This window comes from Arachis ipaensis, chromosome B10 (genome assembly GCF_059453495.1).
Source record: "Arachis ipaensis isolate K30076 ecotype BB chromosome B10, ASM5945349v1, whole genome shotgun sequence".
NCBI classification, from domain to species: domain Eukaryota; kingdom Viridiplantae; phylum Streptophyta; class Magnoliopsida; order Fabales; family Fabaceae; genus Arachis; species Arachis ipaensis.
In genome coordinates, this window is record NC_142435.1 from 27,868,447 (window position 1) to 27,886,607 (window position 18,161).

The 18,161-nt window shown below is 36.8% G+C and overlaps 1 protein-coding gene and 1 pseudogene across 1 annotated transcript; both read left to right on the plus strand.

The window, feature by feature from the left end:
* The first annotated feature begins 4,702 nt into the window (after positions 1-4,702).
* Positions 4,703-5,563, plus strand: LOC107620343 (uncharacterized). The gene is made up of 2 exons (XM_016322519.1): positions 4,703-5,243; positions 5,361-5,563. Exons 1-2 carry the CDS (start codon positions 4,703-4,705, stop codon positions 5,561-5,563), a joined length of 744 nt encoding a protein of 247 aa, XP_016178005.1.
* A 1,829-nt stretch (positions 5,564-7,392) lies between these two features.
* On the plus strand, positions 7,393-14,023 carry LOC148579497 (uncharacterized; annotated as a pseudogene).
* The last annotated feature ends 4,138 nt before the right edge of the window (positions 14,024-18,161 follow it).

Genomic DNA, 18,161 nt, shown 5'->3' on the forward strand with positions numbered 1-18,161 from the left:
TCCTCTTCCTGTGGATTTAAAGCAAAGCTTATGATCACTGGAAAAGTATCACCTTCTCCCAGAAATGCATATTTCAGGGATGGTGGTAATGGTTTGAGCTCGGGTTTAGGAGGTTTTTCCTCTTCCTGAGGAAATTTCAGAGACTCTTTCAATTCCTCTGAATCCTCTAGATCAGGCGAAACATCTTTAAAGATATCTTCCAACTCTGATTCGAGACTCTCAGCCATGTTGATCTCCTACACCAAAGAGTCAATAAGATCAACTTTCATGCAGTCTTTTGGTGTGTCTGGATGCTGTATGGCATTGACAGCATTCAACTTAAACTCATCCTCATTGACTCTCAGGGTGACTTTCCCCTTTTGGACATCAATGAGAGTTCGTCCAGTTGCTAGGAAAGGTCTTCCTAGAATGAGAGTAGCACTCTTGTGCTCCTCCATTTCCAGCACTACAAAGTCAGTGGGAAAGGCGAATGGTCCAACCCTGACAATCATGTCCTCAATCACGCCTGATGGGTATTTAATGGAGCCATCAGCAAGTTGGAGACATATCCGGGTTGGTTTAACTTCTTCAGTTAAACCAAGCTTTCTGATAGTGGATGCAGGTATTAGGTTGATGCTTGCCCCAAGACCACATAAGGCTGTCCTGGTGCAATTACCCTCTAATGTGCATGGTATCAGAAAGCTTCCGGGATCTTTAAGCTTTTCTGGAAAGTTTTTCAGAATGACTGCACTGCATTCTTCAGTGAGGAGAACTCTTTCAGTTTCTCTCCAATCCTTCTTATGACTCAAGATCTCTTTCATGAACTTGGCATAAGAAGGTATTTGCTCAAGTGCCTCTGTAAACAGAATCTTTATTTCAAGAGTCCTGAGATAATCTGCAAAGCGAGCAAATTGCTTATCCTGCTCCTCTTGGCGGAGTTTTTGAGGATAAGGTATCTTGGCTTTATACTCCTCAACCTTGGTTGCTGCAGGTTTATTTCCTACAGAAGTGGTTGAAGAAGTCTTTTTAGAGGGGTTGTCATCAGCACTTGTGTGTGTCTGATCCCTCATTGGCATTTGAGTGCCAGGGTTGGAAGCTGGAGTGATGTTAGACGCCAACTCCTCATCTGCTCCTGGCGTCTGAACGCCAGAACTGTGCTTCCTTTGGGCGTTCAACGCTAGTTCCTTGCTTATTTCTGGCGTTGAACGCCAGTCCTGAGCATGGTTTGGGCGTTCAGCGCCAGTCTTCCACCCAATCTCTGGCGTTTTAGCGCCAGAATTATTTCTCTCTGGGCTCTTACTGTCCTCAGATAGATTTTGAGTAGTTTGCTCATTTCTTGGCTTCCTGCTACCTTGAGTTGGGGTATTTAATATCTTTCCACTTCTTAATTGAACTGCTTGGCATTCTTCTGTTATTTGTTTTGACAGCTGCTGCTTTGTTTGCTTTAATTGTACTTCCATATTTATATTAGCCATCCTTGTCTCTTGTAGTTTATCCTTGAATTCGGCTAACTGCTTTGTTAGAAAATCCAATTGCTGATTGAATTCAGCAGCTTGTTCTACAGGACTGAGTTCAGCAGTTACTGTTTTAGCCTCTTCTTTCATGGAAGGGTCACTGCTTAGGTACAGATGCTAATTTCTGGCAACTGTATCAATGAGCTCTTGAGCTTCTTCAATTGTCTTTCTCATGTGGATAGATCCACCAGCTGAGTAATCTAGAGAGATCTGAGCTCTTTCTGTAAGCCCATAATAGAAGATGTCTAACTGAACCCACTCCGAAAACATTTCAGAGGGGCATTTTCTTAGCATCTCTCTGTATCTCTCCCAGGCATCATAAAGAGATTCATTATCTCCTTGTTTAAAGCATTGGATGTCCAGCCTTAGCTGTGTCATCCGTTTTGGAGGAAAGTATTGATTCAGGAATTTTTCTGTCAACTGTTTCCATGTCTTTATGCTAGCCTTAGGTTGGTTATTTAACCACCTCTTAGCTTGGTCTTTTACAGCAAATGGGAACAGTAATAATCTGTAGACATCCTGATCTACTTCCTTATCATGTACTGTGTCAGCAATTTGTAAAAACTGTGCCAGAAACTCTGTAGGTTCTTCCTGTGGAAGACCGAAATACTGGCAACTTTGCTGCACCATGATAATGAGCTGAGGATTCAACTCGAAGCTACTGACTCCAATGGAGGGTATACTGATACTACTCCCATATGAAGTAGTAGTGGGGTTAGCATATGACCCCAGAGTCCTTCTGGACTGTTCATTTCCACTTAGATCTATGATGGAGAAAGGGAGATGATGTAAAAAAAAATTATTTTTATTTATTTATTTATTTATTTCGAAAATAAAATAAATTAAAATAAAATAAAATAAATAGGTGAAGATTTTCGAAAAATGAAAAGAGTGGTTTAGGAAGTTTTGAAAAAGATATGATTTTTGAAAAAGGTTTTAAATTTTGAAATAAAAATCTGAATTTTAAGAGCAATTTTCAAAAATTTGCTTTAAAATGGAGAGAAAATATATTTTTTTGAATTTGATAAGGAGAGAGAAAAATAATAAAATAGCACAAGATTTAAAATTTTTAGATCTAATACTCCTTGTTTTCGAAAATTTTGGAGGGAAAACACCAAGGAACACCAAACTTAAAAATTTTAAGATCAAGACACAAAGAAAAGTCAAGAACACCTTGAAGACTCACAAGAACAACAAGAACATGAAGATAGAACACCAAACTTAAAATTTTTAAAAAAACCAAACTAAAATTTTCGAAAACCAAAGAAAATCAACAAGAAAACACCAAACTTAAAGTTTGGCACAAGATTTAATAGAAAAATTATTTTTGAAAAAGAAGATTTTGAAAAGAATATACCCAATTACCAAGAACATAGACCAACGCTCTAGCTAATTGGGCAGTAAATGTAACACTTGTTTTGAAGAAGTATTTTTAATAACTAAGAAAAATTTTTGAAAAATTTAAAAAAAAGAAAATAAGAATTTTAAAAAGAAAATTTCAACCAAAAACAATAATGGATGACTCTAAACCAAAAAGAAAAATTTTTCCTAATCTAAGCAACAAAATAAACCGTCAGTTGTCCAAACACGAACAATTCCCGGCAACGGCGCCAAAAACTTGGTGCACGAAATTGGAAATCATAATTCTTCACAAATTCGCACAACTAACTAGCAAGTGCACTGGGTCGTCCAAGTAATACCTTACATGAGTAAGGGTCGATCCCACGGAGATTGTTGGCTTGAAGCAAGCTATGCTTATCTTGTAACTCTTAGTCAGGATATAATATCAATAATAATTTTTAGTTTGAATTGTAAAAAGTAAAAGGGCAGAACACAAATAATACTTGTTATGTAGTAATAGAGAATATGTTGGAGTTTTGGAGATGCTTTGTCTTCTGAATCTCTGCTTTCCTCTGTCTTCTTGTTCACACATGCACGTTCCTTCTATGGCAAGCTGTATGTTGGTGGATCACCGTTGTTAATGGTTTCTATCCGTCCTCTCAGTGAAAAGGGTCCAGGTGCGCTGTCACTGCACGGCTAATCATCTGTAGGTTCTCAATCATACCGGAATAAGATTTACTATCCTTTTGCATTGTCACTACGCCCAGAACTCGCGAGTTTGAAGCGCGTTACAGCCATCCAATCCTTGAATCCTATTTGAAATACCACAGACAAGGTTTAGACTTTCCGGATTCTCAAGGATGCTGCCAATGGATTCTAGCTTATACCACGAAGATTCTGATCAAGGAATCCAAGAGATATTCATTCAATCTAATGTAGAACTGAGGTGGTTGTCAGGCATGCGTTCATAGTTTGAGAATGGTGATGAGTGTCACAGATCATCACATCCATCATATTGAAGTGCGAATGAACATCTTAGATAGAAACAAACGTGTTTGAATAGAAAATAGAAATACTTGCATTAATTCATCGAGACACAGCAGAGCTCCTCACCCCCAACAATAGAGTTTAGAGACTCATGCCGTCAAAAAGTACACAGTTCAGATCTAAAATTGTCATGAGATGCAAAATAAATCTCTAAAAGTTGTTTAAATACTAAACTAGTAACCTAGGTTTACAGAAAATGAGTAAACTATGATAGATAGTGCAGAAATCCACTTCTGGGGCCCACTTGGTGTGTGCTGGGACTGAGACTAAAGCTTCTCACGTGCCTGGGCTGTTTTGGGCGTTCAACGCCAGGCTGTAACCTGTTTCTGGCGTTGAACTCCAACTTGTAACGTGTTTCTGGCGCTGGACGCCAGACTGCAACATGGAACTGGCGTTGAATGCCAGTTTACATAATTTATTCTTGAGCAAAGTATGGACTATTATATATTGCTGGAAAGTCCTGGATGTCTACTTTCCAACGCAATTGGAAGCGCGTCAATCGGACTCCTGTAGCTCCAGAAATTCCATTCCGAGTGCAGAGAGGTCAGGATCCAATAGCATCAGCAGTCCTTTTTCAGCCTGAATAAGATTTTTGCTCAGCTCCCTCAATTTCAGCCAGAAAATACCTGAAATTACAGAAAAATACACAAACTCATAGTAAAGTCCAGAAATATGAATTTTGCCTAGAAACTAATGAAAATAAACTAAAAACTAACTAAAACATACTAAAAACTATATGAAATTAATCCCAAAAAGCGTATAAAATATCCACTCATCAGTGATGTATGGTGAAAGAGTTGAAGAAAAAATATAGATTGAATATGCTAGGCTTGATTGAAATCAAGAAGGAGGCTATGTCTAGGTTTGATGTAGCACGTTTGTGGGGTTGTGATATAGTGGATTGGGAGTTTGTAGAGTCTGTTGGTGCATCGGGTAGTTTGTTGTTAATGTGGGATAATTTTTTATTTACAAGATTGAATTGCTTTAAAGGGGATGGCTGGCTGTGCGTTGAGGGTTTTCTGACAAAAAATAATTTCAAGTGTGCTTTCTACTTGGTATATGGTGCACATGTTCGGAGTGAGAAACTGATAATGTGGGAGGAGTTAAGCTACTTGGTGGGTCTATGTCAGGTTCCGTTTTGCTTCATGGGAGACTTCAATGAGATACTACATTTGGAAGAAAGGAAAGGTGCTACTAGTATACCAGCATCTGCGGAGGATTTTAAGGAATGGGTACAAGATTTGCAGTTAGTCGATTTACCATTAACTGACCGGAAGTTCACATGGTTTCGAGGTCAATCTTGTAGCCGCATTGATAGGATTCTGGTCAGTTTGGAGTGGCTTGAGGAGTTCACAGACACTCGTTTGAAAGGAGGACCGCGAGGCCTATCAGATCATTATCCATTGATTCTAAAAGACTCTAGAATTTGTGTGAGCCCAAGACCTTTTTGCAGCTTGGATTCCTAGTTTACACATGAAGGATTTCTGAAGTTGGTAAAGGATGAGTGGAGGAAACTGGGAGACGACATGTTTACAAACAAGCTGAAGGCGTTGACAGTACCACTCAGGAGATGGCATATGGATAATTTTGGGGATATGGATAACAGGATAAAGAAGTTTGAGGAGGAGATCAAGAAGATCGATGATAAGGTCAGTGCTGGTAGTTATGATGGAACAATGTAGGCTAGATGTAAGGCTCTGGTGACTTGCTGTGCGAAGTGGTATGTCAGAAAAGAGGTGCATTGGAAGCAGATGTCCAGATCCAAGCATGCTAGAGATATGGACAGGAACACTAGATACTTCCATAACTTAGCATCGGTAAGAAGGAGGAACAACATAATCGATTCTTTACTGATTAATGGAAGGTTGGTTCGGAATCAGGCCAAAATAAAGACTGAGATTGTGGGTTTTTATAAAGAACTGTATAGGCAGGAGCATGCCCCTTTGATTGGGATCCGTGATGGGCTGGTTGAGCAGATTACTGACGAAGAGGCAGCAATGTTAGAGGAAATGCCATCGACGGAGGAAGTACGAGAGGCAGTTTGGGATTGTGAGTCCAGTAAAGCTCCAGGTAGTGATGGCTACAATATGAACTTCATAAAGAAATGCTGGGATGAGCTTGGTCAGGAGTTTACTGCAGCCGTGTTGAACTTTTTTCAGAATGCAAAGCTACCAGCAGATGCTAATGTTACTTGGGTGGCGCTAGCTCCAAAATTTGTGGGGGCCAAGGAAATCAAAGACTTAAGACCGATTAGTATGGTTGGTTGTGTCTATAAGGTGATATCAAAAGTGCTGGTAAGAAGAATGCGATCAGTGATGCCGCATCTAGTGGGGGAGACTCAGTCTGCATTTGTAAAGGGTCGCAAAATACATGATGGTGCCCTCATTGCTTGTGAGACAGTTCACTGGCTTATGCTGCGAAAGAAGCAAGCGGCAATTGTTAAATTGGATTTTCAGAAAGCCTATGACAGAGTGAGATGGAGCTTTGTGGATATAGTGCTACAGAAGATGGGTTTTGGTAGTAGATGGAGGACCTGGGTGAAGGAATGTGTGACTACAGCTTCTATGTCAGTATTGATCAATGGGTCTCCAACCAAGCCGTTCAAGATGGAGAGGGGCCTCAGACAAGGCGATCCTCTCTCTCCCTTCCTGTTTGTTCTCGTTGTTGATGTTCTGCACAGGATGGTGGGGGAGGCGGTTAGAAATAGCAGAATATCTCCACTGCTGGTGGGAAGGGACAATATAGAATTATCGCACCTCCAATTTATGGACGACACCATCTTATTTTGTCCACAGGAAACAGAGACGCTAGTGAATTACCAGAGGCTCCTGCGTTGTTTTGAGTTAATGTTTGGCCTGAGTATCAACTTTGAAAAATCAAGCCTAATTTCAGTTAACTGTGAGAAGGACTGGGTGACGAATATGTGTGGTCTGTTGGGTTGTGGCAAAGCGGTATTACCTGTCAGGTACTTAGGAATTCCTCTTGGTGCTAATCCTCGATTGGTGAAGATCTGGAAACCAATCATTGACAAGGTTGAAGACAAGCTGAGCTTATGGAAAGCTAGGTCTCTCAACAAAGCGGGTAAGTTGGTCCTTATAAAATCTGTTCTCAATAGCCTGCCGGTTTACTACTTAAGCTTGTATAAGATGCCAAAGGGGGTTGCAGAAAGGATCATTGGGCTTCAAAGAAGATTTTTGTGGAGTAAAGAAGATGGGAATAATGGGATACCACTGGTGAAATGGGAGGTGGTTCAGGCTCCGAAAAAGCTAAGTGGTTTGGGGGTGGGGGATGCACTAATTATGAATGTGGCGCTACTGTTCAAGTGGTGGTGGCGCTTTTCAAAGGAGGACTGCCCGCTTTGGAAGAAGATTGTTTGCTCTTGTAATCAGTTGGACCCATCTGTAATGGTATCAAACCAACCTTTGCCATCAAGAGGGGGCCGTGGAAAGATATTTGCCAGCTTAATATTAAGGAGCAACAGGCAAGAGATATGATGATCAGGGGTCTGTCGATGGAGGTGGGAAATGGCAGAAACATTCGTTTTTGGGAGGATGAGTGGTTACAAGATGGATCTTTGAAAGAATGTTTTCCAAGACTCTTTTCTGTTTCAAATCAACAAGGATCCGTAATAGGGGACTGTGGGTTTTGGGATGGGTTAGAGTGGGTATGAGACTTCCAATGGAGGAGGAAACTCTTCCAATGGGAGCTAGAGTTGCTCAATCAATTACATGACCGGTTGAGGGTTGTGAGGTTATCAGTTGATAGAGAGGATTCAGTGGTATGGAAATTTGATAAAAATAGAGTTTTTTCTACTAACTCTTTTGTGCAGGTGCTACAAAATGAGACTCTCCCAGCCGACATCACGAGTTACAACTTCACAAGCTCCATTTGGAGAGGCTTGGTTCCTCCAAGAGTTGAACTCTTTGCTTGGTTTGTGCTAGTTGGCAGGGTAAATATGAAGGAGAGGTTGAGTAGACTTGGCATTATTAATCATCAGGACAATAATTGTGTATTGTGTAAAAAGGACATAGAATTTGTACATCATCTATTTTTTGCCTGTGAGTTCACGTGGCAGGTGTGGTGTGCATGGCTGACGTTTTCTGATAGAGCTTGGGCCATCCCAGGAACCACTAAAGAGTTCTTTGAGAGCTGGATCGAAGCAACAGGTGAGAAGTCTGAGCAAAGGAAATGGCTTATAGGATTCTGTGCGGTTATTTGGAACATCTGGTTGGAGCGGAATAGCAGAGTTTTTCAGCGGGTAGAGACAAGTGTTGAAGGAGTAAAGATCATGTCTTTCTTGAGTTACAAGGAATGGTGTGGAGTTGATCCGTTTGGTTGTTGATGGCAATGTCAGAGATGACAACGGATACTAACTTTTCAGTTATGTTTGTGTTTATTTTTGTTTGTCCTAATTCCTTCTGCTCCACTTTATTGTGTTGAGCTACTTTTGTTCAAAAAAAAAAAAAAATTTAAAATCAATCCAATTCAATAATCCATTGTTTATCACAATTTGTTTATCGATCTGCATAGTGTAGTGATAACCAAGTTGCAAGTTCACGTGTTTGGATAAGGCGCTTCATATGATGATTATGATATACTACTTGGTACTACTTTCATTCAATTAATGTCTACTCTGATCTCATCCGCTTTTAATTCCGATGCTGCCATTGAATTCCTGCTATTTGAAACGAGGCACCATGTGTTTCAATTAGCCGTTTTGAATTCTTTGTAGTATCAACTTTTAACATTGTTCTTCTTAGATTTGTGTGGATGTGCATTTATTAGCGGTTTTGAATTCTTTGTAGTCGTCACAACAATTAGAATTTCTTGTTATAAAATTATTTATTTTAAAAATTTAAATTAGTGAATATAGAAGTACATGTATAATTATATATCTAATAAATACAATAAAATTTAGATATATTTGATAATACTCAAAGAAAGACATATGTTGTTAGAATTGAAATATATTGCATCAATATTTATTTTCAAAAAAAAAATATTAGTATCATTTCCGTATTTTAAAGTCATATCATTTATGTGTTTTTTTTATTGGTTTAATTTTTTTAAAAAAATAATTTTATAACGTGATATCAGAACTTATACATGATCAAAGTCTAAAACTCAATCCTTATTATCTCAAAAAAAAAAATATATATATATATATATATAAAAGATAAATATAAAAAAAATTATGTAAAACATTTATGTAAATCCAAAAAAAAAATTTTAATAAAAAAACGTGTTAAAAATATAATTATTCATATATTTTAGAGGAGTAGTTTCATGATGTTAGACAAAAAATAATTCTTTGTTTTTTTTTTATAATTCTTTAATTTATGTCAATACTACAACTAAAACATTGAGACACTCATAAAAAAAAAAGTATTTTTGGAATTAAGTTTGTAAAATAAAATTTAAAAATTGTTAATTTATTTATTATTTATAATAGAACAAAAAATCGAGTAAAACACATAATTATATCTTAGTATCTTAATGTACCCTTCGATACAAATACAGTCTTAGTGATTAATTACCAATTAACAACCTAAACCCCGAAACAGATAAGTGTTCTTATAAATTTGAGTTGTCTTGGATGAAATTTCAAGAATAATATTACCATGGGAAGAATTTAAAGAAAGGGATTTAAATAACTGTCTCTTATGAGCGTGGAAATCCATGCATGATGGAGGGGAAATGGCATTAACAGGTTGCTATGAAGCTTCTGGTAATATTTTCCGGCACCAAAATTGTACTTATGTACGTATTAATTAAGGTCAAGAAAAGGATAATAGAAAAAAGAAAAAAAAAAGTTAAAACAAATTTGGAATTTTCCTCTAGATAGCCATGCACGCATAAAATGTAGTGTATGCATATTATTCTAATAAGAATAATAATTATTTTCATATGGATTAGGACGTCATTTTAAAAATGATTTCCTAGGGTGAAAGAATCAACCTTTGAAGTGCAAGTTGCATAAGGCAAACTCAACTTGATGTAAAAAAATGTCAAGTTGTTATTGTTTGCCCCGTCTTTGATATTCTCTTTCTATTTATATAATATATGTTAATTTTATTAGTAATTATTATTATAATATAATGTCTCATTATACAAATGCAAGTTAGGTTGGAAGTATGGGTGGAATAGCAAGTTGCCATGCAAGTGGACAACAAGGCCTTCATTAAATGTTTTAATTTGTTTAAACTTAATTACCTTATTTTGTTACACTGTATTAGCTAGAAAGAATATTAAGGCCTCCTTTGTGAAATTATTTATTTATTTATTTAATTTTAAAAGTTTTTAAAATGAATAAATTAAGCAGACTAATTAACAGTATACTGTGTCGCATGATGACTCATTTCCTGCTGCTCATTATGAGAGAGTTGGTGAAACAAACCAACACTTCCTTCCGCAAAACTTTCATTAGAGAATCTTTTATGTAAATTAAGATAAGAAATTCTAATTTATTCATGAATTGTGCAAGGCGGCTTGAAAGATTTCGGTATGAAAATTTAGGAACGCACTAAACCAATCACAGGTTAGTATAAGAACATCAATTATCTCACATAACATGAAAAATTGATACAGAACATCAATTATACTATATAAACATAAAATAACAGTACTAGTCAATCCTTGTATAAAGTTATATATTAAGTGTTTATGAAAAGTTTTAATTATGTTAGAGTAAAATAATTTAATTATTCTATCATGACAAATTTAATTGTTTAATTAGTTGTAAAATATTTAATTATTTTAATAATTTTTTTAAAAAAATATGTAAATTAATATATGTATAAATATACACATATTTATAATAACTAATTTAATAATTAATTTTTTATATTAATAAATTGGATCAACAAAAAAAAATCTTAATGATAGAAATTCTTCGTAAAAAATTTGGGACCCATGCACATCTTTTAAGTGTTTCACATCAGTTGGAGATATATGATTTTTGTAATTTTTTAATCGAAGATAATTAATGATCGATCATTCTTAAATTAATTTTTAGAGAAGAGTTAATATCTATTCAAATTTTATAGTACTTTTAGGTCTGATTGATTTTCGTTTCATGTTTTCATCTTTAATGTTCTTATTTTTAAAATTTTGTGAAAAAAAATAAAATAAAATAAAATATTATGAGGTCATCAGAATTTATTATTTTTAATTATTATTTAATTATTAATTTAATTTATTTAATATAATTTTTTTAATTTAATAATCTAATAACATACTTTATTCTATATTTTTAAATATTAATAATTAAGTAACGATAAAGAGTAATAAATTTTGATGGTCCTTTAATATTTTTCTAAAATAAATTTTATTTTCATTATTACTCTTTTTAATTTTTATATTACAAAATCTTAAATATAAAAATATAGAAAATAAAAACAAAAACCAATCAGATTTATATTTCTCTTTATTCATTATATGTGCTTAACGAAAAATAAAATAAAATAAAAACATTCACATGAATTTAAGTTGTCAAATAATAAACAAAACTTGTATATGAAGAGAAATTTCTCAGAAGAAGCATGTAAAAGTTTTCTATTTGAATTTAGTGGTAGGCTGGTAGCAAAGATTCCTGGTCCCCTTTAGCTTCGACCCATGACCCATGCATCTTCCTTCTTCACTCTCTTTCTGACCACAATAACATTTCTTTAGAATTTTATCTTTGTTTAAGTATCCGGCCTATTTAAATATCAAAAAGTAAATATTTACATTCTAAAGATTAAAAAGGATCAAAATTTAAATATTAAAGTCAATTTACTTCTTTTTAATTATTATATTGAGAGAGGATAAATATCTAACACTCCATCTTCCATCAAATAATAAAAAAAAGTTTGCTATGTATGAAGGTAGATGTACATATGTATAATAAAAATATAACATTAGATGCATAAGAAAAATTTTAGGTATACCGAAAATACTGATGTTCTAGTTATTTTAACCGTTGATCTAAATTATAAAAATATATATAATATATATTAATTAAAATCAACGGTTAAAACAACTAGAACATTGGTATTTTCGAGTATACTTGATAACTTTCCTATATTGTATATATATAATTTGCTAGCTATTATATAAGCCAGCAAAAATTTAAGGTTGGATAAACAGCATGCATGGGGCCATGAGGATATATGATGTGCATGCATTTGGTTGAGATATAAATCTTAACCCCACTCCCAAACAATGGGGCCAAAAGCAAAACGAGAATTCCTCTGGCATAAAGCACATTAAGACGGAGCTATATACGTATGGGATCTTCAATAATTAATTAATTAATTAATTAATTAATTAATAATTTTCGCCCTTTTAAGGATAAGATCGAGATCATCCTGCACATGCTTAATTATTCAAGTTTATGTGCCATTGCTAGAGTACAGTAGTTGAGACACACTCATGACATATCCTTAGAACAGTATGGTATACTTGAGTTCATTAATATTTAACTTGCTTCTATCTTTAAATTTCGCATCCAACTTAATTTAATCTTTTGAATTTCAGTTGATTTAAAATGGTTTTCTAAATTTAATTTTATAAGTCAATTTAGTTTTTCAATCTCTTATATTCGATGCATAATAACTCTAACTTCCTCTTAGATATTACCGCTTTTGGGTCATAAATCAAAGATGTTTTAAATTTGATATCTTCACGTAATAATTGATATGAAATTATTTTATCTTTATGAATTAGAATCAGATTTGATTAGACATTGTAAAATATATGTCTGATACTTATAAGGCTAGATCTCAAATAAGGGATTTTTTTTAAATAGAGTAAAGTATTGTTTTTGTCCCCAACGTTTAGGATAAATCCTAAAATTGTCCCTAACGTTTCATTCGTTCTATTTTTGTCCCTAACGTTCCAAAATTGATTCAATGTTACCCCACTGTTAATTCCACTTACGGAACAGTAACGGAGATGCCTACGTAAACGCGAGACGTTAGTAACCCCAAACGTGTGTATTGATTGGGGGTTCACTTCGCACGTAATGTTTTCTTTTACCATACGAAACGCTTGCAGTTTAAGAGAAACGAAACACTTCACATTCTACCCACACCTCCTGAACCCTATCGATTATTGCTCCTCTGTTCTTCGCGCTTGAGTTCAAAGGAAGAAGACGGAGTGAAGCGAGTTGGTGGTTGGGTGCTCCCTACACACGAGAGCTTTGCCCCGTCTTGGTGGTTGTGAAAACTTTGAAACGGCACAGAGCGAAAAGGTATGTGCAATGTATGTTTGATTTTCGTTTGGTTGGAATAGTTCATGCAAGTAAAGATGTTAATGCATAAGGTTTCTGAGATTGCAATGTTATTGCTCTTAAGGTTTGGGGTTGTTGATGTAAGTAGAATCTTTTGAACCTGTGTTTCTGCACATTGATTACCGTTGTTTTATGGTTTGTGTAATAGGAACAGTAGCGAAAGAAATGAGTCATTTTAGTGTTAAAATTTATCACCAGGGGATGTTTCGGCTTGAAGGAGATACTGTTAGGTATTTGGGTGGGGAGACGTCCATTGTAGACTACTGTGATGAGGATGAATGGAGTTTGATTGAGGTGTATGAAATAGTGGGTAGACAGGGGTATTTGAAGAAGGATATTGTTGCGATGTGGTATAAAGCTGTGAATGCTGGGTTAGAGGACGGATTGACCATGCTTAAAACCGATAAAGATGCAATAGATATGGCAAGAATTGGGATAAAGGATGACATGGTTGAGGTTTATGTTGTGCACAAGACAAGTGAGGTGGGAGAAGTTGTGCAACCTGGGCAACTTACTGCTCCTGCTGAAGAAGGTGATCAAGTTGGGCCTGGCCCAATTGTTGTGTATGATGGCCCTGGTGTTGGGTCAAAAGCAGTTACTGATGGGCCAACTGATGGGCCTACTGGTGGGCCTACTAAAGTGGAAGAGGTTGGGTCTATGAGTGAGGGATCATGTGAGGTTGTTAAGAGTGATGATGCTGTTGAAGAAGAGGAGGAGGGGAGTGAGACATCTGAAGATGATGACTATGAACCCAGGAGGAGTGAAAGCTCATGGACTTCTGATTCTATTGCTGGGAATGCATCAACTCACAGTCTTGGTAGTCTTGATTTTGGTGACAGTGATGATGAGAGGGAGGGAGCTGAAGGCTTAGTTGATGTGAACATCACAGAAGAGGGAAAAAAGAGTCTACACCCAATCAGTCTCATGGTCAATCATCACAACCAGCTGCACAAAATCTTAGTAAGAAAAAAGTTGTAGGGAATTTTGGTGATGAGGATACAGGTTATAACAGTGAGGAGTTCCTGGATACTCCATTTAGTGATGATGAGGATGACACGGGAAAGAGGTATCCCATACACAGGCCGTTGAAGAACATGAGTGAATACACTTGGGAGGTGGAAACTTTGTATGTGTCAAGGGAGGAGTTCAAAGACTGTGCCACTGCATATGCTGTCAGTAGTGACAGGGGTTTAAGATTCACAAAGGTTGATCTGAAGAGGGTTAAAGTGGAATGTGTGGAGGGATGTGAGTGGTACGCATATTGTGAAAAGATGAAGCATGAGCAAAGTTGGCAGTTGAAGAGTTGCAACAACAAGCACAATTGCTCATGGACATGGTTTCTCTAGCATCTGTGTGATGACCTGGGAGTTGACAAAATCAGGACCTGCACCTTCATGTCTGACCAACAGAAGGTACATGTATTTTATTCTGTTTGATACTTAATTACAAGTGTTCTAGTTAGCATGTAACAATCTATGCTCATCCTTTTTTTATATTCAAAACAGGGATTGGTACCAACTTTTGAGGAGCTTCTGCCTGGAGTTGACCACAGATTTTGTGTCAGACATCTGTATGCAAATTTCAAGAAGAGATATCCAGGAATCTATTTGAAGCTAATGATGTGGAATGCTGCCAAGGCAACTTATCTTCAAGAATGGGAAAGGAGGATGAGTGAGATACAGAAGGTGGATCAGGGAGCATACAACTATCTTATGGAGATTCCAACAAAGTACTGGTGTCGTCACAGGTTTGAGTGTAGACCTAGGTGTGACACTTTAGTTAACAATATGTGTGAAGTTTTTAATTCTGTTTTGGTTGAAGCTAGGGAGAAGCTAATAATAACTATGCTAGAGGATATCCGAGTTTACATCATGAAACGTGCTGACAACAGGGACAGAATAGTGCCTTACAATAGAGATGTGTTACCCAGAATTAGGATTAAGGTAGAAAAACAGGCCAAACTAAGTGGTAATTGGGTGAGTGTGTATGCTGGACGTGATAGATATAAGGTGGTTAGCATCCAAGGGGTAAGGAAAAATTTGTGGTTGATCTTAGGCATCATGAATGCTCATGTAGGAAGTTTCAACTGTCCGGAATTCCTTGTGCACATGCCATGACATGCATAAGAAAAATGTGTTTCAATGTGAATTCATATGTTGCTGACTACTACAAAAAGACTGCATACATCTCTTGCTACCAGCAGGTTGTCTACCTAGTTAATGGATGATGAGCGGATAATTTATACACTTTTTGGCATTGTTTTTAGTATATTTTTAGTAGGATCTAGTTACTTTTAGGGATGTTTTTATTAGTTTTTATGTTAAATTCACATTTTTGGACTTTACTATGAGTTTGTGTGTTTTTCTGTGATTTCAGGTATTTTCTGGCTGAAATTGAGGGACTTGAGCAAAAATCAAATTCAGAGGTTGAAGAAGGACTGCTGATGTTGTTGGATTCTGACCTCCCTGCACTCAAAGTAAATTTTCTAGAGCTACAGAACTCAAAATGGTGCGCTTCTAATTGCGTTGGAAAGTAGACATCCAGGGCTTTCCAGCAATATATAATAGTCCATACTTTGGCCGAGTTTAAACGACGCAAAAGGGCGTTGAACGCCAGTTTTACGCTGCAGTCTGGAGTTAAACGCCAGAAACACGTCACGAACCAGAGTTGAACGCCAGAAACACGTTAAAAACTGGCGTTCAACTCCAAGAATGACCTCTCCACGTGTAAAATTCAAGCTCAGCCCAAGCACACACTAAGTGGGCCCCAGAAGTGGATTTCTACATCATTTACTTACTTCTGTAAACCCTAGTAACTAGTTTAGTATAAATAGGACTTTTTACTATTGTATTAGGGATCTTTGATCAGTTTTATGCTATCTTAGACTTTCATGGGGGCTGGCCATTCGGCCATGCCTGGACCATTATCACTTATGTATTTTCAAACGGTAGAGTTTCTGCACTCCAGAGATTAAGGTGTGGAGCTCTGCTGTTCCTTATGATTTAATGCAAAGTACTACTGTTTTTCTATTCAATTCAACTTATTCCGCTTCTAAGATATCCATTCGTTCCCAAGAACATGATGAATGTGATGATTATGTGACGCTCATCATCATTCTCACTCATGAACGCGTGCCTGACAAACACTTCCGTTCTACATGCAAACAAGCTAGAATGAATATCTCTTAGATATCTAATACAGGGGACCGAGTCCGAGTTATTAGTATCTTCGTGGTATAAGTTAGAACCCATGGATGGCCATTCCTGAGATCCGAAAAGTCTAAACCTTGTCTGTGGTATTCCGAGTAGGATCTGGGAAGGAATGGCTGTGACGAACTTCAAACTCGCGAGTGCTGGGCGTAGTGACAGACGCAAAAGGAGGGTGAATCCTATTCCAGTATGATCGAGAACCTCCAGATGATTAGCCATGCCGTGACAGAGCATTTGGACTTTTTTCACAGAGAGGATGGGATGTAGCCATTGACAACGGTGATGCTCTTACAGAAAGCTTGCCATGGAAAAGAGTAGGATTGATTGGATGAAGATAGCAGGAAAGTAGAGGTTCAGAGGAACGAAAGCATCTCTATATGCTTATCTGAAATTCTCACCAATGATATACATAAGTATTTCTATCTTTATTTTCTGTTTATTTATTATTATTATTCGAAAAATCCATAACCATTTGATATCCGCCTGACTGAGATTTACAAGGTGACCATAGCTTGCTTCAGGCCGACAATCTCCGTGGGATCGACCCTTACTCACGTAAGGTTTATTACTTGGACGACCCAGTGCACTTGCTGGTTAGTTGTGCGAAGTTGTGAAGTTATGTTTGGACCATGGTACTGTGCACCAGTTTGTTGGCGCCATTTCCAGGGAGAGAACGAACAACACATTTTACAACCTCTGAGTAACAATTTCGCATACCAATGGGCCAAACCTTTGGGACAAAACTCAGTTCAAGGATGTGTTGCCTCCAACTTATAAAAAATCCATTGGGAGGCCAAAGAAGAAGAGGGCACGAGGTGCTGATGAGCAGGCTACTAGGACTGGACTATCTCGTGAAGGGCAACAGCAAAAGTGCTCTTACTGTTTCTGCTCTGGCCATAACAAAAGGAGTTGTCCAAAGAAGCGCAAAGTCACTCCAAACCCAACTGTAAAAATATGTCATTATGTGTTTATTCTGTTTCTTACTTGTGCCTTTGGTTGTTTTGGTCATTGAATTATCTCCCTATCTATTTTGTGACCAGGTTAACAATGATGCTACTTCTACTTCAAAGGAGAGAAAAAGGCAAGGACTCAGAAAAAGTTCCAGACTATCTGCCAAAACAGATTCTGGTAAGGCTGCTAATAGTGGAAGTAGGAAGCAAAGGGGCAGCAAGAACAAACCACCCTCAAACCCAAAGAGGAAGCCAGCTGTGAGCTCCCAACATTCACAAGCTGCTTCAAAAAGGGCCAAAGTGAATCATTCACAGACTGCTTCTGCACCAACCCCAACAACTCCAAGGGTACTGCCAAGCCCAGTGAAGAGGGTCACCCAGTCTCAACTCAGGTTCATGGCCAGGACACCACCGAGAGCATGGAAGAAAGTGGAATGACTTTGTTTCAGTTGTTACAACTTTTGTATTTTGCCTTTTGTATCAGCCTAAGAACTATGGTTGTTGGTTTCACTATTTTCAATTTGGTTTTGCTACTGCTACTACAAAAAAACTGTTTAGCATCTATGTTGACTTATATTTCCAGTTCTAAGACATCTACTTAGGAATGTATGTATCTTAAGTTGCTGACTATTGCCTCTCTATGCCATATGGTTGATTTTACTGCTCTATGTTTGCTCTGTTTTACTGTTTCATTTAATCATTTCTGCTGATAGTTACCTCCCTGTTTGTACCATGAGAATGTAAACTAAACACATAAAAGTGGATAACAACAAATTTTCATTCAAATTCGTTCAATCAATAGGTTACATTACACACCAAAATACAGATAACACATTGCCAACACATTACA